General features: G+C 38.5%; 1 protein-coding gene, 2 long non-coding RNA genes and 1 pseudogene across 8 annotated transcripts; 1 reads left to right on the top strand and 3 right to left on the bottom strand.

Annotated features, from left to right (window-relative positions):
• The first annotated feature begins 212 nt into the window (after window positions 1–212).
• Window positions 213–9,691, top strand: LOC136276755 (uncharacterized). 6 transcript variants are annotated; one of them, XM_066169821.1, is made up of 13 exons: window positions 1,325–2,150; window positions 2,477–2,601; window positions 3,402–3,475; window positions 3,996–4,127; window positions 4,748–4,840; window positions 5,224–5,440; window positions 5,892–5,972; window positions 6,437–6,536; window positions 7,000–7,077; window positions 7,318–7,416; window positions 7,538–7,622; window positions 7,879–7,952; window positions 8,332–9,691. In XM_066169821.1, exons 3-10 carry the CDS (start codon window positions 3,437–3,439, stop codon window positions 7,391–7,393), a joined length of 816 nt encoding a protein of 271 aa, XP_066025918.1. In that variant the 5' UTR covers window positions 1,325–2,150; window positions 2,477–2,601; window positions 3,402–3,436; the 3' UTR covers window positions 7,394–7,416; window positions 7,538–7,622; window positions 7,879–7,952; window positions 8,332–9,691. The 6 variants fall into 6 exon arrangements, with proteins under 6 accessions (XP_066025914.1, XP_066025915.1, XP_066025916.1 ...); XM_066169822.1 differs by having other exon boundaries at window positions 7,000–7,076; window positions 7,304–7,416; XM_066169817.1 differs by lacking the exons at window positions 3,996–4,127; window positions 4,748–4,840; window positions 5,224–5,440; ... (5 more) ...; window positions 7,879–7,952; window positions 8,332–9,691 and adding an exon at window positions 213–333 and having other exon boundaries at window positions 525–1,461; window positions 2,015–2,150.
• Window positions 9,692–12,511: 2,820 nt separating this feature from the next.
• Window positions 12,512–13,744, bottom strand: LOC136282309 (uncharacterized; annotated as a pseudogene).
• A 5,443-nt stretch (window positions 13,745–19,187) lies between these two features.
• Window positions 19,188–19,820, bottom strand: LOC136282327 (uncharacterized). The gene is made up of 2 exons (XR_010718203.1): window positions 19,641–19,820; window positions 19,188–19,418 (listed from the first exon to the last, which is right to left on the bottom strand). It is a non-coding gene; the product is annotated as an uncharacterized lncRNA (long non-coding RNA).
• A 2,717-nt stretch (window positions 19,821–22,537) lies between these two features.
• Window positions 22,538–23,574, bottom strand: LOC131772398 (uncharacterized). Its single transcript, XR_009339257.2, has 2 exons — window positions 23,369–23,574; window positions 22,538–22,680 (listed from the first exon to the last, which is right to left on the bottom strand). It is a non-coding gene; the product is annotated as an uncharacterized lncRNA (long non-coding RNA).
• Window positions 23,575–24,875: the final 1,301 nt, after the last annotated feature.

Consider the following 24,875-nt stretch of genomic DNA (forward strand, 5'->3'; position numbering starts at 1 on the left):
CGACACTGACTCATACTGAAACTTCCTGAATTTTAAATATTGCAACCTTTAGGCCGGGAATAATCATCAGCAAATGACCATGACGCTAATGTCCCACCCCCTCCTCTCCCTTAAAAAAACCCAAACAACGAGTACCTGCGTTGGAAGCCAATAATTTAGTCGCCCTTTGATCGGCGTATATAATTCATAAGTAGAGGTTGTCAGGTGCTCCCCTGTCGAATATTTTAAGTCTACAGAAGATAATTTTGAGGATTTTCTTGGCCATATCATGGAGTACATCAGAGACAAACGTGCGACGCGCAGATACATGAGAAGACACAAGTGCTTTGCACTGTAAGTATTAAGCCCGCTGGGCTCGTCTTTTTCAGGTGTGATAATCCCGAAATTAATCTGATTTAATCTCATTAAATATGTCATGGGCCGACTAGCTCAAGTTATCAACACTCTCGAGTTAGCAGCTGGATAATGTTACTATGTCGATATTCGAATGTTATGGTTTTAGCCCGCCTATCTTTTCTTTGCAGTTTCGTATTTCAAACGCGTGATTCGGTAGCAGCAGAGATGGCACCCAGGAAGGGTTTCTCGCCCTTCACTCCGGTCATCAGCCCTGAATTAAGTCCACAATTGACTTGGTTCATTCTTAGTTCGAAAGTTTGTGGATCAACGCCGACGCAATACTTTAAGCGGTCGCCTGTTGTCGCCAGTTTTCCAAGCGATTTTCAAAGAATCGACAGTGCCTACATTCGGCTGCTAGATGGCCGCCAATACTCGAACAAGAAATCCTCTAATGCAACGGAAATTGTCTGTTCCTCGTTTGGGTTGATAACCACTCTACTTCGCCGTTCTTCTTCAGAAAGCTCTGAGTTCATTTCCCAGCTGAGAGATTTGCTGAACTCAGTAGATCTCAGTGAAATGTCTGTCGACGAAAAAAAAAGAAGGCCAAGCAAACAAAGAACGACCACGTGCTTCACGATGCTTGGAAATGCCAACGACACCAACGAACAAGACATCATCTGTGGCCATGACACCCCAAACAGTGGAAACTCGCAAAGAGCTGAAAAAAAGAATGTTTCCCCAAATCTAAAGGAGATCAGCGAAAAGGAAGATTTGGATACTCCAGAAAAGGTGCTGTTGATGAAGCAGCGAAGCAGTCGCGTCATCAAGGACGTGCATGACGTGTGCGAAAGAAACAGGGAAAGTTTGGCGATGGTGCTTTCGAACATGTGTGCATTTGGCGACCCAGAAGCGAAGGCCATCGTCAGTGAAATTGTCGAAGAGGTGGCTGTAAAAAGGGGAGTAAAGAGGAGTGTGGAAGAGCTAGTTGGCGACGACACAATGTCGAAGTACGTGGCGTGCCTGAGAGTTCCTGACTGGAAGCTTGTCCTTTTCCAGGCGATGGCGAGAGTTTCGTCGAAAACGTGGCAATCCGTGATAAACATCACAGGGCTCGGAAGGACGCGGGTAAGATGTTTAGTTACGTTGGTCTTGTGTCGGTATATTAATATTCATACTTGGCGCCCTGGCTAAGGGAATAAAAGAACAAAAAAAGAACTATTCCATCGCGAGCCTCAATGTTTAAACCAGCTCTTTCTTTTGTTTTATTCAGTTATTCCCGTAAGCGAAGCCTATTACAGGAAAAGATAAGCAGGCTTTTTTTTATTAGTCAAGCGGGCGTTTTACTCAACTGCGTCTTCAAAATTACCCTATGTCTGTTTTCCAGTGCAATTTGAGCCAGTGGTAAGCTCTTTTTCAGCTGGTGAAATATGCTGGGAGCCGGCTCCTATATAGTGACAAACCCTGGACCATTGATATATAAGGTCATCGCCCTACTTCCTATTAATATTCCATGACACCAAGTGTAAATCTAAAATATAGTCTTTAAAGTTTTTTCCCATGAAATTCTGTTGATAGATGCTGTTTGAACTGGTAGAGCTTTATTCATCAAGAACTCAAAAATATATATGAGGAAAATAAGTGGTACTTTAACTCATTTTTTCAAATTTGAGGAACATAGGGTTGGCAAAGTGATAAAAGTTTCTCATTAAATGGTCACCTCAAGATTCTTCTTAAGGATATCAACCACCAGAAGAAAATATTAAAGGAACAAGGAATAACAGTTGATGGTAGACATTACACCGTTGAATTTCTGGGTAAGAATCAATGTTAGTCTTGGAATTTGCTTTAAAAGTCAACTTCTTGTTCATGATACTATTTATAGCAATTTATTGTGTTTCTACCCAATTGGTAGTCTGACTAGAACTAGATTGAAGCAGTAGTCAAACTATAGTAAAATTAAGAGTTTTTCTTATGTTGTAAAACATGTTCAAGGTTTAACTGCAGCAGCAAGAAATAAAACCTGGAATTTATTACTATTGTATGTCAGAAATTGATTTGACTACCCTTTTCTTTAGATACATTAGAGATTAATTTTCTGGAAAGTTTAGCATGTTAACTTTTGCTTTCCCATTTCTGTTAGCAAACTTAGTTGTACTGGACTAAAAGACCTTGGTACTTCTTTTGGTGAAGAAGACGAATGCTTCATTCATGTTAGGTGGTAGAGGTGTCAGTGTGGAGTTCTGTTTCATCTGCAATGCGATCAGGGTAAAGTACTCAAATGATATAGAAATTAGTATAGGGCAACTGCAACTTGTGCTGTTAAAGTTGAGGTACATAAAAGTGCTGCATCAGTTCATCAACTTTTTTTACAGTGATTTCAGATGACTTTGATCTTTGCCAATATTTGGGAAAATACTTAGCTAATGATAGAAACATCAAGTAGCTTTAATTCAGTCAAAACCTTTTAATGCTGTACAGTACTTCTCTAAAGGTCAATCTGCCTTAAAACATTTAAAAATCACTGAAAGTGTGAATACATGTACTGTAAAAAGAACAGGGCTCACATAGAGTCATAAATTCTTTGAAAAGTCTTGATTTTCCAGACCCGGAAATAGTCTTGAAATTGAAGATAATGTCTAGAAATATAGTTCAAGTCTGGAGTTTTTTTATAGCTACAAAAAGTGCTTAATAAGTTCATTTTTTTTTCCCTGTGGTCAATTCGATCTCGCCTGTAGCTAAGACATTCAATCTCAGAATGAGAAGTTTCATAATTGCACCATGGTTACTGTACATTTGCAGTGCATCATGAAAGAAGCTTGGTTTCTGCATTTTTCAAGATCTCTATTGATCACCTATTTGACAACCTTCAGTCTGGAAAAAGAAATTGATGTTTTGGAAAAAAGGTCTGGGAAAAGTCTTGAATTTTGTATTCAAAAATCTGCATGAACTCTGAAGATAATTGGAAGCATGATAAATGTGTAATTCTATCTGAAATTATAAATTTTTCTAACTTATTCAACATTATGTACTATTATTCAGTTTGATAGTGTACCTGTTTTTGTCAGGGTTGCAAATGCCATGATGTTGCTCCAGATGAGACATGCCTAGATTGCCTCAGAAGCAAATGCAACATAGGAAGGTGTGTAGGCAGTGTAACCCAGTATTTTCTGTAGTTAAAGGCAACTAACATAGGCTGCACTTTAGGTGGCACACCCATGGTGCAGTGTAACCCAGTGTTTTATTTAGTAAAGGTAACTTCCTTTGCCTGCACTCTAGGTGGCACACCCATGGGTGCAGTGTAACCCAGTGTTTTATTTAGTAAAGGTAACTTCCTTTGCCTGCACTCTAGGTGGCACACCCATGGGTGCAGTGTAACCCAGTGTTTTATTTAGTAAAGGTAACTTCCTTTGGCTACACTCTGGGTGGCACACCCATGGGTGCAGTGTAACCCAGTGTTTTATTTAGTAAAGGTAACTTCCTTTGGCTGCACTCTAGGTGGCACACCCATGGGTGCAGTGTAACCCAGTGTTTTATTTAGTAAAGGTAACTTCCTTTGGCTGCACTTTAGGTGGCACACCCATGGGTGCAGTTTAACCCAGTGTCTTATTTAGTTAAAGGTTATTAACATTAAAGCTGACATGGAGTCTCACCTTGTTCAGTGGCAAGGCAAGTTGGATGAGCTACATGTCTTTTTCAAGAAGTTGTGCAAGTCATGCAAAAAGCCACTATTCAAAGAAGAGGATGCACTCTTGACCTCTGTTGCAAACATACAACTGGAATTGGTGAAAAGGGTAATTACTGATCTTACTGATTAGAAGCCAATTTTGAGTTATCTGTGAGTTATTTTATTGCTTTTATTAGTAGCATGTGTGTAGTCAAAAGTTCTTGTTTTTGTTTGTTTGTTTATGTGTTCGGTCAATATCTGAAACACTGCCTATGCCGTGAACAAGCTTTCAACAATATTGCACATTTCCAAATAATATTTTCTAACATCCAATAGTTATTATTATCATTCGTTGCAAATTTTTCTTCCTTTTCATCGGCAGAGATTCCAACATGTGTCCTGCAAATAATGGTCTGCTCATGTGCAGTGTTGTTCAACTTTGAAAAAAAAACAAACAAACTCAGTGATCAAATGGTAAAACATCAATTAAACTTGGTCATTACAAAATATTGTGATTTGTCTGTGTCTTGCAGATCAATTTGATTTTAATTGATCTGCTTGCTACAGACAAATCACGATATTTTGCTCAACCTTATCCAAAAATTGTTAATTCTTTGTAAATCAATGCCAAACACATCAATTTGTACTGCTTCTAATTGAAATGGAGTGTCTCTGAGTCTTAACGAAAGACTTATTTGCCTTAATACATTCTTAGTTTGTAACCTATTGCATAACATTAAATTCTAGGTGTGCAGAGAATGGAAAGAAATTGCCCTGATGACATGTGAAAAAGTTTTTAAAGAGACAGAACAAGAAGAGATTGACCTATTTGATGTCAAGGTATGTTTATTTTTAACATTGCATAAATCATAAGTCTCACGTCTTTATCACTTACCTGTTCAACTCATCAGCAGTGTCTATTTTTAAGGGTTTTTATTAGATATGGTAGCAATTACAGGGGTGGGTTCAAGGAAGAAAATAATGTAAATTATAACCTTTTGTATTTTAAGATTTATTTAAAATACAGTTTGTATTTGTTCAGTTATTGATCATCCTCTGCAAGCACCTTCCGCCCAGAACTTTTTTCATCTGCCCAGTATATTTTAACAAGCAAGTCCCCACATATTTTGTTGCAGTTAGTTAAGCAAGCAAATTTCAAAATGAGGTTAACATACCGTTTATACCACTTAAATGTATATCTTATTTTTAACATTTTTACATAGTGCAAAGAATGGGGTTTCTTGTTAAGAGAGCTATTTGGGAGCAGCCTGGGAACTGATGATTACAGACATCTTCTGATTGACCATGCACCCATGCTAATGAGACGTTTTCTCTCCATGAGAGAATTTAGTCAGCAAGGCTTTGAGGCTTCCCACAAGGAGCAATGCCAACTTTGGCTAAAAGCCTCAAGCCATGATCGCCATGGAGAAGCATCCTCAAGTGAGTTAGCCATGGGAAACATAACCTTAACCATGGCTAGTAACGTCTGCAAAGCAGTGCTGAGGTCATTTGTTCTTGACCCCCAACAGACTCCAAATTGCCACAAGTGTGTTTTGAATTTCCTTTTATCCTGATCAGCAAACCAACAATGGCTTTGACAAATGCCACATACTCAAATCCTGAGACACAGTTGGGGGGCCCAGAACAAGGATTTTGATACTGATTTACAGACAGAATTAATTAGAGTTTAATTTCATCTGTGGCACAGACTAAAAATGAGTTGGCATTAAAAGAAATTTCTAGTCAACAAACTGTTCATCACACAACAATTTTAAAATCAAGTGTAATGAAATTACAGCACTAGCTGTTTTAGTCTTTAAAGTAATCTTGATTAAAATGGTAATAATCTGTTCTCCTTTGTTCTTTCCCTTTATGATCTGTTACATTGCAGTTGAGCAAATGCTGGTACATTTCTACACTGAGAGAATGTTATTCCTGCACCTTTGTCGAGAAGCTATAAAATCAGTTGAAGGTAGCTTGTTAGATTAATTCTTAATTGGCCGTGAATTGGATTGCTTGTTTCAATGCTGTGCTTTGCACCCATTGGATCCTGGCACCTTACTTTTTCTCTTTGCTGATTACACCCTGGATTTAACATGTTAAAAGCAATGGGCTCTCTTTCATTTTTCTAAGAACACAGCCTTGTTGATCTAGTTGCCTTTACAAATGCATATAGCTATATATATATGGAGCGGTATTTTGAGTTAATGGCCTGTAATACTGCTTAAGACAATATTTAAGTTGCATACCAGAGTTTGATTAAAGAGCTGAGATGGCCTTTCCTCTTGATGTATTTTTTTTCTACTGTTTGCATACAATATTTGTGTTTATACAGTTTGTGAACTGGTAACTGTAACAGTTATATGTTCTCTTTCAATACCTGCTCATGTTAGGAAATAGATGGAATATCAAGAAAAGTTTAAATTTATATTTCAGCAAAGAATGGTAAACAGGATGGCAGGTACACCTTCTATTTTGCTGGTTGTGGGTGGAAGTTAAAGGAAGAGATGTGTCTCTTCATACCTGTCTGTAGAAGGTATTTTCTACAATTTATTAATGTTTACAGTTAGTGGGGGATGCGGGGATGCGGGGATGCGGGGATGCTCAGTTTTTGTTTCTCTAATCTGTTAGTTAAGCAATTTAATCTGGGAAAGTCACTGAATTATACATATGTAAGTGTGAACGTAATAATTTTCAGGTGAGGACAGGCAATGACTCCCATGAGTTTGACAGGAATGTACAAATAGTGTTTGTTCTGGGTACTCAGTAAATTATTGTGTTTTAAGTTTTAGCCAGTTACACTCCCTTTCTCCTCTTTGATTTTTATTAAACTATACAGTCAAACCCCGCTTCTCATTATTACGGACAGTCTGCTTTGTCCCCGGGGAAAGAAAGCCCAACTTCTCTTCACCCCGTCAATACGGACACTTTTTATGGCCCCCTCAATGCCTGTATTAGCAGGGTTAGTTTGACCGTGTTATAATCTCTTTTCGTTTTAGCGGACACTGGTTCTTGGCACTGATCTATAACCTACCCTTTTTGGTTGGAAAAGCACGAATGGACAAAAATTCGCAGAGGTGTGTAGTTGAATTGCTTGTTGATAATTAGATACATGATAACAGAAACCTCACTTGACCTCTTATAAGGGTTTACATTTACAGTTTATCCTTAATAATATTTTGTAATATACATCAACATTGTTTCATTATAAGGGGCTCAGTCCTATAGCTGTTAACCGAATGGAGTGTCAGAAAAAACAGTCTGTCCTAAATTTGCAGTTTCGAAGTATTGTCTTTATTTGTCGTTGATATTCGCAGGGCTCCAATCATAACGATCGACTCGATCGTCTATGGCTCGGAGGATGGGTTTGACGGCTGTCCTTCGTCAGGATAACGAGAGGCAGACCTGATTCGAAGGTAACTTATTAAATTGCAGTGATAGTTGTGAAACGTTTCCTCTACCCGTTTTGTTTCCAATACAATTTTGATTGCGGCTGTATTTTTTAAGGCTAAACCTTCTATTCTGATTTGTTCGCAGTTTCGTAAGATGGGAGTGGTTGGCTAAGGGAGAGAGTTCTGTTCCTGACTTCACCCCTGAATCAATGCCCCTATACTACCCCAAGGTAAGACGTTAATCCAGTGATCAGAACACCCCTATCGCGCAAGTATTTTTCTAGTTCTTTGTTGTGCATTGATGAGAGGGATTGCTCGTGAACGAATTTGAGATGTGCCTTTTTAAATTGAAGACTACGCTGTTGAACCAACAGGGGTAAAGATTTTTTTGTCACAATTGTGAGGTAAAAAGGGGACGATAATGATGGTTTTAGTTAGCTATCTTTTTACTCAAAGTGACATCAATAAAAATGCTTGGTCACGCAGGTGCCGCAACAAGAAAATGGGTCCGACTGTGGAGTATTTTCATGCTGTTTTTTGAGAGTTTCTTAAATCGAAAGGTAAGTCTAACTTTCTTTGTATCTAACACTACGAAACTGTTGACTGAGGAATACATTATCTTTCAACCACAAACAGAATTGCCCAAAGCTGATTTGCTGAAACAAAGCGATTTTATTTCCTTACTCTTTTAGACATTTTGGCAACCAACACTTGTTTGTTTTTTTAGTAACTTACGTTGAAGAAAAAAAAAACATTCAATTGATTGCACAGGGAAGTAAGATTTTAAAATTAAAAAAATGTTCCCTAATAAATTTTTGACTTATAGTGGGATCAATCATGATGAGCATTATTATTTTTGTTTGGCTCCAATGATGAACAGTCTTACTTCTCTTCCGGTTTGACTAAAACCTTAACAGTTACTTGTTGTTTCTCTTTTAGTGTCCTGTGAGTGACCTACTTTCAGACCAAATCCTACTGTGGTATAATCAAAGTGCAGCTTTGCCGATGCGGGAAAGAATGACAAATATCATTCTAGGATTCTGAAATATTCTTAGTTCCGATTAGGTTGCTTAAATGTAAATAGTTCAGGGTGAATCTTCTTGTTTATTTCTGAAGCATAATGACATTATAAGAGACGCGACGATCTACGACGGTTTCGCTCCTTGTCAAATTCGCTACGTTCGAGTTCGCTACCTACAATTCGTGTCGCTACCTATTAGCAAAGTCCAATACTTGCACCCTCGGAGGGGTAAGCTTTAAAGAATGAGAAATACACTAAAAGACTTTTGTTCTAAATCGACTAAGTGGTTTACAGAAAGTAATCTGTAGCGAAGTTGTTGCGAACCAGGCGGTAGCGAATTCGACAAGTAGCGAAACCGGTTGTTACCGTTGCGACGAGTCGCAAACAGGCAGCGTGCTTTGCTGACTAACATTCCAAGATTTAAGTTATTTTTTCTTGTCGATTTGGTTGTTTCGATATAAGTTGTTTTCATACAAACTTAAGCAGTGAAAGTCAAACTCCACAACAATTTCAACTAAGTAGTACACTACGCGAAACCAATAGCTCGACTTATACCGTAACAACCGGTGAGCATTTTGTAATGTACATTTTTTTAAACATAAACGTAAGGCATCACGGTCCTTGATTTAGGAACTTGGAGCGAACGAATTTATCGATCGAATGCAGTACATTCAGAATACCCGGCCACTTGTCGAAACGCTTTTAGAACGAAGCATACACAAAGAATTGTCTTTTGTTATTCAATGAGATGCAAACGAGTGGCAGGGTGTTCAGTAATCTAGCCGAATTTTAAGAGCAGAGTAAAAATTTCCAGTTATTATTCAATATTTATTGATCATAAACGTCGAGTATGCATCCTTGCTTTAGGAACCTTAATAGTAAAGAAGAATAGAGTATAACAGTGTACAGTAAACCCCAATAACAAAGCGAGGATCTTAGAGTCCCTGTATATATACAACGTAACAATGATTTTATAGAAATCAGAAATTCAAACGCAAAGCGAACACAAAATCTCTTTCAAATACCTTGCACCTACTTGTTCAGCTTTTGAAATATTGAAAAGAATATGTAACTATATATGTGAAGTCTTCCTCTAAAAAAAATACAATTATTATTCAATATTTATTGATCATAAACGTCTATGCGTTCTTGCTCTAGGAACGTTAATAGTAAATAACAACGGCATGTAACAGTGTACAGTATACCCTTGTAACGAAGCGATGGATCTTAAGAGTCCCTATATATATACCACGCAACGATGATTAAAGAAATTAGAAATTCAAATGCAAAACGAACGCAACATCTGTTTCAAATACGTTGCACTTACTTGTTCAGCCTTGGAAAGATTGAAATGAATGTAACTATAATGAAGTCTTCCTCACAAAAAAGCGCCGGAAAAGTAAGTTTGCCGTACTCTGAGCAACGTGAATAGAGACTCGGCCACCATATCAATTCTAATTCCCTTGTACAGCGACCTTCACCTGGACCAATATCTAGGTGCGAGCGGCTTGTCGGTCTTGAGTCCTGCTTTCTGGCTCTCGCTTTTACATAAGCTAGTGCTTCTTCTGACATTTCGGAGATATCAGGCACTTTATCGCTATTTCTGAATAAGGCTTTTGGCCGAAATTGCAGCAGGTCTTGCTCTTCCAACACTAGCTTTAAGGTTTCCTCATTGAAAATTTTATATGAAAAGCGCCGCGCTATTCTCTTGAAAATCGGCTGACGGACATGAGGAGCATCGCGCACGCTGTCTACCGTAGGGTTTCCCAAACGACAGAGTAAATGAGCGAAGTACTTCTGTGGCACTTGAAGGCAATCAACATGGCAACATTTTCCTTTCGATGAAAATAAAGTTAGGTGTAAGTGTGTAAGTCCAAGCACACCAAAATAAAGAACGCTTTGCGGGTTAGAGCATTTACCTGGGTGATCCGGTACCAGTGATCCGTTGATTCCCTCCACAAGAACCCCAAGCCATTTGAGATAATCTTCCATTTCTTCGTCAATAAGTGCTGCTGCTTTTGGCAGTTCACATGGACTGTTTGATTCGTCCAAAAATTGCGCGATCTTGAGATTCCTTTCCTGGTGTTTCAATCCGAAATGTTTTTTCAGTGAAACACCTATTTTAAACTTCTTTGTACATAGTTGACAGGGAGCTGAAAAAGGCATTTTTTTCTCGCAAGGTCAAAACAGTTGTCTAGTAACTTAGCAATGATCGACTTTCTCTGCTAATGTGTGGCGTGCCGAAAGTCGGCAGTCGGAAGTCAATGAACTTTCTCACTTTTACGAGTTTTCGTTAGTTATAACAATTTGAAACAATGCTCTCAATCAATGACGCGTGACTCGCAAGCTTGAAAAATTCCGCTATTGTCGCAAACAATAGGTCCCTTTTATTAGCAAATGTGAGAAGAAACGAAGTCTCATGTGCCAACCTTTTTTTCAAAGAGAACACCGATTGACAACGAATCCCATAACAACTTGAATTAACTGAGCCGGCAGACTCTTACCATTAAGTTATTGCATCGGATCTCAGCATTGCAAGATGTCAAAATTTAGAAAACATACTGTCGAGGAAATGCGAAGAAGATCAAAAATGTGGAAACAAAGGAAGAAGTACAAACGGAACAGCGTGAAAGTTATTGGTCACCCATCTTCAACTGACACACCTGAGGAAGTCAGCGAAGGAACAGCGAATTTTAAAAGGGGGGAAGTCAGCGAAGGAACAGCGAATTTTAAAAGGGAATGTGTTAGTAAAGAATAAGGAAGTATAAACTATATCGAGGAAGACAAGTCGACCTTTCTCTCGACGGCAATTCCCATTAATGAATTCGTAACTATTGCATGATCTTCGGAAGATGTGATGCGTAGTACATGTACTGCGTGGATTACAAGAACAAAAACTAGAAGAGAAGGACAACAGCGGCATTTCATCATGTTTTGGGGTTCGTTACATCGATGTTCACAAAAGGTTGTGAATAAGAAATGTTTGGCTTTAAGAGTCTAAAAGAACTTTAAACAGTACTATCAGCCAAACCGGTAGAAGGGGTAAGTTTTAAAGTTCTGTTAATCGCCAAGTTTGCTTCTGATGTTGTTCTGAATGTTTTTTTTTAATCCTTTTGACCTTTTGTAAAACAGATGCAGTATGTATAAAACTTGTTGTTGTTGTCTTCGCTTTCACTTCGTCTATCAACTTTTATTTTTCTTGCGTTAGATCTGCTTTTTTCGATTCGATTGCACCTTGAGTATTTCTTTACCGCTATTCCTCTTGTTTTATATTTATTTAAATGAGCAATTTTTAAAAGACAGAAAATGTCCTTTTTTCAATAACGTGGCGGAATTAAACAATTACACAAAGATATTACTATGATACTTTTTGTTAGGAAATATTTTATTTTTGACCAGCACTGTTATGCCTAATTTTGTCCATAAACGGACAAAATTGCTCCGATTTTGAGACGACATTACAGCTTTTTGGCAGCGATCGCCAAGAAACTGAATGTGCCACGGAATTACACCCAATCACGAAAGATATTTTCTCCCTTCTAGCAGTCATTAGAAAGCCGTTTTGTCCTCTCAAAATCGGATTTAGTTCACACGTTAAGGGTAATAAACTGATAAAAAGTGATTTACAATTATCCTGTCGTCAATAGGTTCTTATTCACGTAAGCTGGGTCATAAACTATTTCTTGTGGCAGAATCATGGGGAAGAAGTTGTCCTTCATTTTAAAATCGCTGAAATTGTAGTAACTGAACTTTGAATGAAACTATTGTAGGAAGATTCATTACTTGACGAGGGAATTCCGCATTTAATTGCACGCGAAAAACGATACGCGAAGCGATGAGTGCGATATCGGTTTTTAAGTGCAATTTAACGCGGAATTCACGAGCCAAGTAATGGATTTTCCTTGAATCACATATTTGAATAAAAACAAGATAAAAAGAAAACAGCATTACTTATAGTTGCTATGTATACGTGGATGCGAAACAACATCACTTAGCCCCGCTAAACACCTCGCTTCGTTAACCAATCAGAAGGCGAGATTTTATGCAATGATGCGATTCTATCTGATATTAGGTCTGCTGACTTGGAAAATACTACATCTAAAATTTAACATCAGCAATCTTACCAGAGAAAACATAAAGGCTAGGTCTCTCTGACGGCTTATCTCTGGTTGACATTTTAACCAATTCTCGGACCCTCTCATAAAAGCCCAACAAAGACGATATCGCCTTAAGCATTCTTCCCAATGAAAAAATGTCACTGGCAACGCTATAGAGTCGTTCACTAACAACCTCAGGGACTAAATAGCTTTTCCCTTTGCATTTCATAACGGCGCCGTTTCTGCGGTACAACGTAACAGATGAAACCTTAAGGCTCTTTCCAAAGTCAATAAGAACTGGGCTGAATTCCCCAGAGGCTGAGGGCCGTTCTTGTACAACATAGTTTCCTTTGATGTCGTTATGAAGGTATCCTTTAGAGTGCACGTGGTCTAAAACACTGCATATCTTTTTAAATATAGAAATACAGTTTGCGTTAGTAACTGCGTTGTTATCGGCCGCTTGATCGAGAGTTACATTTTCTTGCTGAATACCATGAAATTGAGTCACAAGGCATAATGGTGAGCCTTTTGTAACAACACCAAAAATCATGGGTAGATGTGGATGGTCCCCCAAAGCAGAAACGACCTTTGCTTCGTGGAGTAAATCTCTCCTTGCTCGTTCTTCATCCTCTGAAGTTTCGTTGTGAGTCATTTGCTTGACAATAACGTCGATGCCTCGATAGCGCCCGAGAAAACACTGTCCAAAGCTTCCACTCCCAACTGGATTTTTAGACAGGTATTCAATGTTTTCTGGCCTGAGTTCTTTGGGTTCAAATCTGGATCCATTGCTCGCTGTGGTTTTTTTTTCCAATTCAAAAGGTTTGATGACGTTTCCCACGAGGTTTCTGCGAGACAACTGCGTCGGCACCAACAGCCTTTTGAATCATCTTAGCAGCTCTTGAGCAACCACCTAAGGCCTCTTTCTTCTCTTCACTGCCTGGTTTAAGCGCGTGGAGACGGGATTTCTTCACATTTTATGGCTCAAAATGTTGGTCCGAAGGAGGCGGTTTCTTTTCCTTAGCCTCAAAAGTACAAGGCACCAAGTCATTCACTTCGCGGTTGAGTGATTGTAGTTCAACATTTTTATTCGTTGAATTCGGCATTTGCTTCCCTTGTTTCCTCTTTCTCCATTCTTTCTCTGTCTGTTTCTTTCTTCTGGAGTGTTTTTTCGTGATTTAATAACTCGCTCTTTTCGTTCTTCTTCATCTTCAAAATCCTTCATAAATTCCGCCATCATTATGTAGCTAATTGATCTATTTCCGAAACACAAATGAGCTCGTGATCGGTGTAAAAGTATAAAACAAAGGCTTGTTGATGTGCAGGAAATTCAATGCTCGTTTTAATGAACTTGATGATATGTGAAAGCCCAAGTTGCTCTTCAATCATTTCTGGTTTGCTTTCATTACGTGACATTCCTCTGTCAGAAGAGTGTCGGGAAAAACACCTCGCAAGGATCGTACGTGACAACACCCGCCACGCCTCGACTAACGCTAATTCCTTTAACTAAACACCTCTTGCTTGTCTTGTTAACCCTTTCACTCCCACAAGTGACCAAGACAGAATTTCTCCTTACAATATCAATACAATATCAAGCAGGTAGGTGATGAGAATAGAGAAGAATATCAATGATGGGATTATTAGTTGATCCAATACCAAATTCTCTGAACTAACATCATAAGAATTGTATGGGAGATAGTAAGGAGAATTACTAATTAGATCTTGGGAGTGAAAGGGTTAACATCAGCTTTTTCGAACAGCAGATGATCAAACTTTACTGCTTTATCTAAAGTTTTCGAACTTCCAGAAGGTACATTCCACTTCTGGGGAAGCTGAGTGCATGTGAGCTCAGTGGGAATAGCTTTTAAGTTCAAGTTAACAAAATCCAACATGGTATACAAAAGGGCAGCCACATGTTTACAACAGCCACCCTGACCTGCCTTGCATGGGCACTTGGTATATTCTACTGCACCACTAATTTGATTCAAGTGCACATAAGCAAGATAGCTAACATTCTTCATTGAAGCACTAACACGAGCTTTGACCAAAAATAACAACTTGTAAGCCGAAACATCAGCCTTGACAAGAGTGTTCTTCACATACCCCTCTTTCCACAGCCCATAACCTTTCTTCATGTTGCGATACGCTTTTGGAGCCATCTTGTCTGGCATAGTTCCGCTATTCCTCACCAGCTTGTTCATCAACTTCTCATGACTAAATGAGGCCGGTTTTTCCAAGGATTTTGTCCAACCGCTACCGCTTGCATCAGCGTTTAGTATATCTTCTTCTGTCATCGAATCAAACTGTTGCTGAAGTGAAATCCCTCCACTTCGTTTGGCCATAGTAGTGGCCATATTGAAATGTTTACACACGCGTGATTACTAAGACCACAATTCACCGCGCGCGTAGTCAATTATGCACAAGGTCTATTGTAAAGAGCTCTCCGGGATACTTACAGTGCAAGCCCTGTGTGTCTTCTCATGCCAATTTCAGAATGCACTTAAACGATTTTCGCCCGGCATGATATCCAGGGTAAAAGTCGTTTCCTGTATAGTTCGCGCGCATGTTTTGGGCTGTTTCATTCACGCCTAATGTTTTGGAACACCGTCAAAGTTAATTCAAAGCGTTTAAGAGTTGCAGATGAAATCGACATTTCACACAATCTCGTTATGAGCTATAGTGTTATTGGTTTAGGAAAAATTATGCACAAGTTGTTATTCCCGGATTATCTTTATAACTGCCAACACAGCGGATTCGATGCCGACACCAGGAATGACAAATTAACACGCATTTAATCTTTATTGACTTGAAAAGCAGTGCGGTCTACCTTGCAGTAGAGCGATACTTAAGCGTAGCGTGCGGTTAAAACTGAAAGAAATATATTTATATAAAACAAAGGCTACAGTAAAGAAAAACCCAAGCCGAAAGAGACACAAAACCTAAATAGACAATCACCAATAAATGACACTTAAATTTATTACAGCCCTGGAAATGGGAAGCGAAGATCGCTTAAACTGCGGAAGCCGCAAGAGCATTTTGAATAAATTACCCGCGTAAAGGCGCATTCACGCGCCCCATATAGGAGACAACAGGCTAACTAAATATGTAGGCGCTAACGCTCTTACAATCTTCTTTAATGGAGCATTTACCACGTTTACCTTTTGGTATATATATTGCTTGATTATGATAAATTGATGTTTAATATACCCACTACTCCATGCACGCATGCATCAATCCGTCCATCTATTTGATCAGCAGGGATTCTCCCATTGGCCATTGAATAAATTTGAACACCAAGGCGAGGTCACAGTGGGCGCCTGTCAATTTTCGGTTCATTAACGTCTACTTGGCAAGGCTGCTAAAAGCCTCAAAATATCTCTCTACTCTAAATTTCTAATTGGTACTTTCCGTTCTTTCCTCTGCGTTTTACTTCATATTCCTTTAAAATGGTGATCCATTCATGGAATGTATCACTCTAGGAAATTCGTCTACAGTGCCAAAGCAAATTATCAATTTTCTAAGACAATTTGCTGCTCTTTTTAAGGCCTGTTTTCAAATTAAACAGCTGGAAACTCGTTACACATGGCGTAAGCTTCATTGTCGTTCTTTATGCTACTTAGACGCTAACCGATCTGAAGGAAAGAATGATTAAAAGCTCCAGAAAATGAAGTTGAATAATACACCTGTATCCATCAGAAAGTCGCAGGCACCATACGGCTACCCGGCTAGTGAGAACTAGGAAAGGAGTAGCATGGTCAAAAGCAAACAAAAAGATATTAAAAAAGGAACCCTACCATCAAGAGTCAAAAGATGCCATAGATGCAGTCAGATTAGGGAAGAAAAATTAAGAGAGGTTATTTAGGCTTGTTAAAATTTTTAAAAAACTTGCACCTTAAAAAAATTTGCTAATTTAGATTAACTTCCTTTTATTTGCTTTTATATTGCCCAAATCATCGCGACAAAGCAATAGAGATTTGCCCTCCTAAAAAAGACTATCTAAAGACAATTTGTCTCTTCCTTCCCTCGCCAAAAACAATCGCCCTTTTTATGGGATTATGACTTTCCAAAGGTTTGACCAGTCAATGAAAACTTGGTAATTTAACTTAACTATGGGCAAACGATCGCAAGGTAAACGATCGAGCGTTAAGGCGCCACCTCACAGTTTGTCCATCTTGAAAACAGTTTGCTTATTTCATTTCAAGTTCTACTGTGCAAAGTTCTTCTTCATCATCTTCGCTATTCCCTATGTCTCATTTTCCACACGTGGTTTATTTGCCTCTCATTTCGAGGTTATTTCTAGAGGTTCCATAGGCTCAAAAGTCCGTCGATGTAGCGTCATACGACTATCTCAATTGTAAGCTATAACTTAGGCACATGGCCTAATCTTTAGCCAACACAAATTAAAATGATTAAGGCTATATCGACTCAAGAAAGAAACCCTGAATATACACTGGACTAAAAGAAGTTTTCTCCTGCCCAGGCAAACTAATTCCCGTCTTCCTCTGCAGACAGCCTTTCATCAGTCAACACCTCGCCTTTGAATGGAAAGGAGCTACCAGCATAACATGATGTTATTATATTTGCGCAGTCTTTAGTCTTTACCGTCAGAAATCATCAATATATTGTAGAGAACAACACCTGTGTGGTGGCTCCGACCGTCCTTTGAGACAATGAAACCAAAAAAAAAAACTTTCGCCTAATTGGACGTTTACGTGACAGGAGTCTAAATTCGCCTAATACAAAAAATAAATTCATGGAGGCATTTTGATGAGCCAATTATAAAGATGTGCTAAACAAAAGTTAATTACTACATTTACCAATGAGCAGGACTCTTGATTGCAATTTTTAAACAGCGGGTGTTGCAGAACAAAGATACAGTTGAATTTTTTTCTAATCTGGTTGTCATAAAAGCCCGCTTCGTTATCGTGGCTTAACAAACAAACCTGGCTAACGTCCTGAAAGTCGACGCGATGCACAAGAGAATGGTGTTTGCTATACTTATGTTGTCTCTTCTTCTCATAGACAACAGCTTTGGAATTGGAATGTTTTGCGCTAAAAACGATCCCAGACCGGTAAAGTTTCTCTGTTTTATTAACTGTAGAGTACGTATTTTGCCTTATCAGAAATATTAGTTAAGCAAACCCAGCTTTATCTCATAATCATGATCAAGTTCTAGTTAAAAACTAGCGTTATTTAGGAGAAAAATGCTTTTCTCTGTCCCTAAAATCAAGCTTTGTGAAAGCACCAACCATCACTCTTCCTTAGGTTAGCAGCGAACTAGTTACACCAGCTTTTGAAAAATGTCTTCTTCTGAATCAAAAGGTAGTTCTTTCTTATCTTTTAGTTAAGTTCTAGAGAATGTACGTGTTCTTTCATGTGACATATCTCATTTCGTCAATCACAGAACTGTAAGAAAAGGCTGGGCAGAAGACAGATATGTTCGATTGCCAGACGCATAGACTGCGAAAAAGTTCGACGTGACCAGCCTGAAGATGATGCAGGCTTAGGATCTCAGCAGACTTGGAACTATATTTGATGTAAATCATTTGGGAAAAGCCTAAGACAATTAAAAAAGAGTGACGTTTGAGCGATACCGAGTTGGTGACTTTTCACTCTTTCTAAAACGCATTCATTACGGTTCCCCACAGTTATCCAGCGCATGACATCGAGGACATGTGTCTCAGTCAGTCCAAAATGACGTCGAAAAGCTAAAATGGTCAGGCTTTGGATCGTTACCCGCGAGATATCATAAAACCCGCAATAGACTACTGGGAAGTGTTGGCCAATTTAGAGTAACCTGGTGAACGGTTGAACCATGATAAGGTTCTCTTTTTGTTTGATCCAACGACAATGCTCAATCCCCTAAAAAATTGTTCTTGAGAAAGCTGTTTCACATTAAGATTTAACAAAGGCGACAGAGCATTTAAACGTTGTGGGAGGCGGGGGAAGAGTAGGGGAACCCATTTTGCACTAGGCCAAGGGCATACCCTTACTGAGAATTTCTCATAATGTTCTAATAAACTCCTACAAGTCGAGAAACAGCGCTTGAAGTCTGGTTCAGTCAAGAGATCGTCAATAATGAGACAGAGTAAGATCACTTGGTCTGCACCAAGAGTCCGTAACGGCTTCCTGTTTGCCCCCATCTAAATTTATTGGAACAAAGGACACTGTTCTGCTTGAGAAAATAGCTCAGATCCCATGGGACTGAATTGGACACTGACACGGCCGCCTTTCTGCTGCGTTCGGTTCTAAAAAACGAGGCCGCTGTGGCGTCATGTCAAAATGATCTCTATTTGTGGTGGATTAAAATGTTAACTGGGGCAACAGAAAAAGAAACGGGAAGGGTTAAGCTATGCAGTTTCTCCTTTACTGCATGGCGAACTTCTCCTTTTTCATCGTATATTTTGCCTGACTTCACCTTTACTGCGCGGAGTACTTCTTTTTAACTGCGTATTTTTCGTCAGAGAGTATTTTCTTATCATTTTAAATATGAATGGGAAAGTGAGTAAGGCGCGTTGCAAACACCATTTTTTATTCGTTATGAGGCATTTGTTCGCGGGCAGTTACTGGAACGCCGTGTAATATCAACAGCAATAATTTGGAACGCCGTTTATTACAGCATTAATTTCTCTGATTATTAATAATAAGTGAAATTGGACCAAGGAGAAAAACATACAAAATATCAGACATAAGTTTTATTTTCCTGTGTTTGCTTTACTTTTAGATTTTAAATGATCTTAGCGACGTTTGATTTGATTAAACTTTTCACGCATTATTGCTTAGAAATTCCCTTGTTCCTGGCTCTCATGACCTGAGTAGTCGTCCCGTAGGATCTGATCACAATCCAGCCCTCGAGCAGTCGAACAGATTCGTCGTGCATGCCTTTTCATGCTACTTGCGGGGTTGCACGCCTACAAAGGAAGAAAAACTTAATTACCAACGTAGCTGTTGAAGAGTCTTTCTACGAATTAGAAATACCTTGCCATGCTCAAAAGCCTGCCAATTTCCTATGCAATTGATAATCATGGATAATGCTTTGTTTAGTCTCTTTTTTCTAGTTCTCAGTTTCCACAGACTGGTGTAATTTGGGAAGAATCACAATGGTTTCTAAGGAAACAAATAGGGTTATTTACCTGCCTGGTGTCTCTTCCTCTAATACACGAAGTTCCAAATATTCCTTCAACATAGGATCCTTGCATCAGAAGAATTGAGAACAGGAACAAGATGTTCAGTGCCGCTTTTGCTTCCATCGCCTTGTTGCTTTTCTTGTAGAAACAGACAGCGTGGTGCTGGAGCAAGTTTAAGGAGGAAGTGCTATGGGCTTTATTTATAATATGAGGTTATTGGAATGCTTGTTTTCCATTTGTCATGAGACCCTCGATGAAATTCATGAGATCGTTTTTCCACGCGTGATATCAGGTTTTAAATAAATATATGAGAGCCGCCTAAGTGAAAAGTTGAGGAAAAACCATTAGTTCAAATCGAAACACCTGTACGTTTGTCTTTGGTAAATTATCCCTTCACGACAATTTTCTGACTTATCAAATGAGTTTAATCCTCGGCCAGATGCAACGACCTAGTTGTGATCAATGGATTAGTTTCTCAGTCGTCTTTAAGCTTCTCCCCATTTTCAATTTCCCCACAAACCTTTCGCAAGAAAATTCCCGGTAGCTTTGTAGAACGATGCAATGGAACATCGAATCTTCCTTTTAGAAGCTTTTTTCGAAAACTGTCTGCTTCGAAATATGTTAACAACATTTCCTCTGGAAGTTATGATGATTCAAACATTGTAGCCACTGGCATTTTTTTTTCTGTTGCTAACACTTCCCTTTATCATGCAGATTGGACTTTAGAGAAACCGATCTTTTAAAAGGTGCCACAGAAACAGTCATTTTGCATATTTTCAAAATGCAAGAAGTAGCAATAATTTTTCACATACGTCAATCTACTGAATTACATATAACGATCAGGTCACTCAAATTTTAACTAAGGCAGAAAAAGCACTTAAAACGGTGTGGCTTTTTTTAGCTATTATTTGCTGGCTTTTTTCCTTTTCGGAGAGGGTAAACGAGCGACTTATGACTTTCCTCTTGCCTGACGATTCTCGGAAAAAAAGGGAGTCTCTGGTAGTTTGATGAAGCAGCTTGCATATTGCTTGTTTATCAAGTTGCTGTAAATCAATATGTTTATGATCTCTCACTTACGCAAACGATATCGTTAAAGATAGAAGTTGTCAAAAAAACAATTAACTGCAAAACCGTTTGACTAATATCGCATTCAGCAGGTTTTTAGTCTCGTTACAGCGCTTCCACACGTATCGCCGTTCCCACTGCATCCACTCACAACGAAAAGGAACATAAAATTGTCATATGCATCTTCTCTCTAATAAGGTTACAGACCTTGCCTGGGTATTGCCAAACAAGATATTCCGCGCCAAAACGCGAACAAGGAAAAAAAATTAGCATTAAAGATATGTTTTCTACATTTTAGCAATGCAGAATTGATAACTAACCCCATCAGAAAACCGTAACCTGCGTAACTATGTTCCTAAAGAACAGACGAGAGGAGACAAAGGGGAGTGAATAGACCTTTGTCACACACTGCATTAAGGGGAGGAATGTAGAACAATTATTTTTCTGAGGAAAAATCAATTCTCTATTGTCTATTTTCTATCAACAATTGATCCCGCCTTATTTCCCATGAAATCATATAATCCTCCTCAAAAAACCTCCGAAGTTCTCCCTCTGCCGATAAATAATTACTATTCCTTTGATTTACCCGATTTTAGCCTCCTGAAGCGAAATTGAAACCGTGTTTTTTTCCCGCGAAAGGTTTTTCAGTTGGTAAGGAAGATAAAAGCCGGCGTGTCGCATAAATTTACCAAAAGATTCTTTCTTTGAAAAGAGCAGCTGGGGGAAGGTTTATCCTACTTGCAGAGAGCAGTAATAATGTATACATACAACGATTTAAACAATTTAATGTCAAAATATTTTTAATCAATGTGAGCACCTTCCGTACAGATCAAGTTAATATGAGCACTAATCCATCACCAATTTTAACAAACAGCCAAATATGAAATAGAATCTTAAAATACGTTTTCATTCTGACTGCAAGAGTGAATTCTAAAAACTAATGGGAATAAGAGACAAGAAAAATAAAAGTACTGAATTACTGCTTCTGCGGGTAAAATGGTTTCAAACTACTAGTGACCAAGTTGTTTGGGAATGGCGTCAATGGACTTTGACTTCCCTGAAGTCCTTGGTTTTAGGCCACAACAAACAACTACATTCTTCCGCACTTTAATTGTGGCAGAGGCGTTGCATTTAAAGCACTTAAGCCAATGTAATATAGCACCTTTTTTATCCAAATCGGCTGTGTGTGCCAAGCCTCCCCGCCTGCTCCGCTTTACCCATCTTATACGATGTGTATAAGACAAAGCAGTTACTCGTTTTTTTTTATTTTGGTTCACTCTGCGGGCTCGTCATAATACGGAACACCGCGTAAAAATACTCAGAGATGCTATACACCAAAACGTCCAATAATATATACATATATATATATAATTTTTTTTTCGCGGCTGTTTCTTCATACCCAATTACCATGGGAAAGATAATGAAAAATATGGCGTGTCCTTTCCTGGGTGAATTTTCTTTTTGAAATATGTCAAAACTGAAAATTTAAAATTCTAAGCAAAATATTATCATTTAGAACGATCTTGGAAGGACACCTTTGAAGACAGCTAAAAAATCACCTCAGAATTGCGGCAAAAAGCGTAATTGTTTCTTGGCTTTAAGACGAAGCCTGACTTGATGGCTCATGGAATTAAGACGTTGTCAAGCAAACCGTGCCAATTCTGTCTTTTTTTTTTTGATAGAGTTAAACAGGGTTGAAGGTACGAGAAGCTAGCGCGGGTGCACTGTTGAGGGTTCGTAATGCTAGCTTAGGTGTACTGTTTCATAAACCTTTTCCAAAACTGCTGTGAAAAGCGACAGGTGGTAAAGCCAAGGATAAAAACATCAGAATGAGGAGCTCATTAAACAGTCATTTACTTTATTGACAATTTAGACCAGGTTACTTTATGCTTCGTGTTTCCAGCTGTTGTTAGTGTTAGTCATCTCTCAGGCAATTCAGAGCACGTGCTGCCTCACAGATGCTCCTTCGAGAATGAAAAAACTGAAAATAAAAGTGTACAGTATGAGTTCAATTGGGTTGCATTTACGGAATAAGTCGCCTTTTGTTTTCATTACTTGAGAGGGTTCTTGAAAAACAGCGATTTTTTTTTGGCTTCTTGTGGAGTTTAAAATCGATCTAAATGGCGAGGGCATTTAGCCAGGTTTATGGCACCCGTCAAAACAAAATGCTATGTGACTGATTCGAAATACTAGATGATTTAAGGTAGCTGTTTTTGCATCTAATCAGATTAAACGCCACCAGTGAAGCTGAGCTATAATTTCAACATCGAGTGTTTACATTGGCATAGAAAAAAAGAAAGTTTGGGCAAAAGCTAAGGAAATAAAAACCGAGTGGGTGAGTGGAGAAAAAACTGGCAAGTTTTGTTGCCATCGAATTCGTGTCAATGGCCACTAACTCAACGCTAGACACCTCTGATCATTCTCTACAAGTGCAGTTACAAAACAGGGGTTGCAATAGCATTTTCCATAAGCGCCTACTGATGGTATCATAGGCGGCAATACCCGTTAAGGGGTCGTAAGGCGAAACCCAGGCTAAACAGACGGCGGGGCGGCATGAGGTCTTCTGGGCAGCGGTAGACTGCCAGTAACTTGCTTTCACTTAAACTCCTGATTACTGGTGTTCAACAAATCAAAAGCAGATTTGAGGTCAGAAAAAAGGGGAATTTTACCTCCGATCTGGATCTTTTGGCCACGTTTATGGAGCCTGGACCCATGGGTGCCGCACCTTCCACTTCCGGATTACAAGTCAACAGCAAGAATGAGACAGCAATGCACAACAGAACCAAAGAACCGGAGAACTTTTTCATGGCTGAAATGATCCGCGCGAAGTCGTGTCAGGTTTTCTGTAGGGCTTGTGTACTTTACAAAAATATCTGCAAACACGCTTTATATACCTGCATCATGAACGGGCTCTCATCATAATTAGCTGCATTAATAGTCCACAATTTTAGCAGAAACAAAGCTTTTATTGAAGATTTAACATCTAAGGTTTCTAATGTGTTTTTAATTACTGGAAAAAGCGGTATTAAGCTAAGTAAAAAATATCGAATTAGACTTTTGGCGGCAAGCACAATTTCGACCTCGGAATTATTTAACCTTCCCTTTACAATGTCGTTTATTGTCATATGTTTGAAAGATATTTGTGTTACCAACAGTGCATCATGAATCTTCAGGTAAATCAGAAAAGGAAGGACATTTAAATCCGCTCTTAGCCAGCTCGTTTGTCAACGGGTTAAAATACCCAAAAGCTATTCTCTTTTAGCTATGAAAACAGAACACAAAAAAAGCATATATTGAGATATCTGTGGGTGGTAATATGACTAATTTATCAATAGCTTTCGCTCACAAACTTATAATTCATCTTAAGTCTTAAAAGGCAGAAAGAGAAAATTGCTTTCCAATACTTTCCCACAATCCAATGACCCGGGTACATTAATTTTTTTTTACCACGATGTGAATCAGAACGACAGGATTATAGCTGAAACACTGATAGTAGAAAAAAACCTTATATATCCTATAATAAGTCAGTCAGTACTTTGAAACCTCAAAGAGACAAATCGGGAAATGAGGGACTGAAGAGGGTTTGGAAGCAATTAATTTCTTAGCTTTAAAATCCATTTCGTTACCCTTGACACAATATGCTGGATATCGTAAGTGCAAAAAAAGGTATAGCTTTTATTCAATAACGAATGATAATTTTACACTCAAATTCTTAAAATCGATTTTATTAGGACTAAAAGCTAAAATAATCTCTTTACACATTAAGCACATCCTAAAGCAGGAAACTTTTTAAACTTGGCGACAGATTAACTGTCGAACGTTAAACATTAAATCATTAAACATTAATCATTTGCTCTTTTAAAGCTTTAAAATTTTAGGTCCATATTAGGGTCTAAGCAAGTATCAGTTTGAAAACTTCATTGAAATCACATATCTTTCGCTTCACTGATACTACTTACCAAAACCATACTTAACTTTTCTTTCAAGTTTTTAATCTCTTATTCCACGTGCTTTTTTTCTCGTTTTTTGTTTTGTTATGTTTTGTTTTTGTTTGTTTGTTTTTTTCCTTCACACCAATGATAATACACGTGTTGGCACTGTTTTGTCAAACGCGGTTCGAATTGTGTTTTCTTCATAGAAGTTGCACTGGTTAATGATAGGTAACCGATTACTTGA

This window comes from Pocillopora verrucosa, chromosome 7, assembly GCF_036669915.1.
Source record: "Pocillopora verrucosa isolate sample1 chromosome 7, ASM3666991v2, whole genome shotgun sequence".
Lineage (NCBI taxonomy): Eukaryota > Metazoa > Cnidaria > Anthozoa > Scleractinia > Pocilloporidae > Pocillopora > Pocillopora verrucosa.

What these genes read in the sequence shown, in the direction of transcription:
- LOC136276755 (XM_066169817.1), top strand. Translation starts at nt 269, where the DNA reads ATGGAGTACATCAGAGACAAACGTGCGACGCGCAGATACATGAGAAGA. An exon ending in AGACACAAGTGCTTTGCACT is followed by an intron (nt 334 to 524) that starts GTAAGTATTAAG and finishes TTTTCTTTGCAG; the next exon opens with TTTCGTATTTCAAACGCGTG. An exon ending in CAGGGCTCGGAAGGACGCGG is followed by an intron (nt 1,462 to 2,014) that starts GTAAGATGTTTA and finishes TGAGGAACATAG; the next exon opens with GGTTGGCAAAGTGATAAAAG.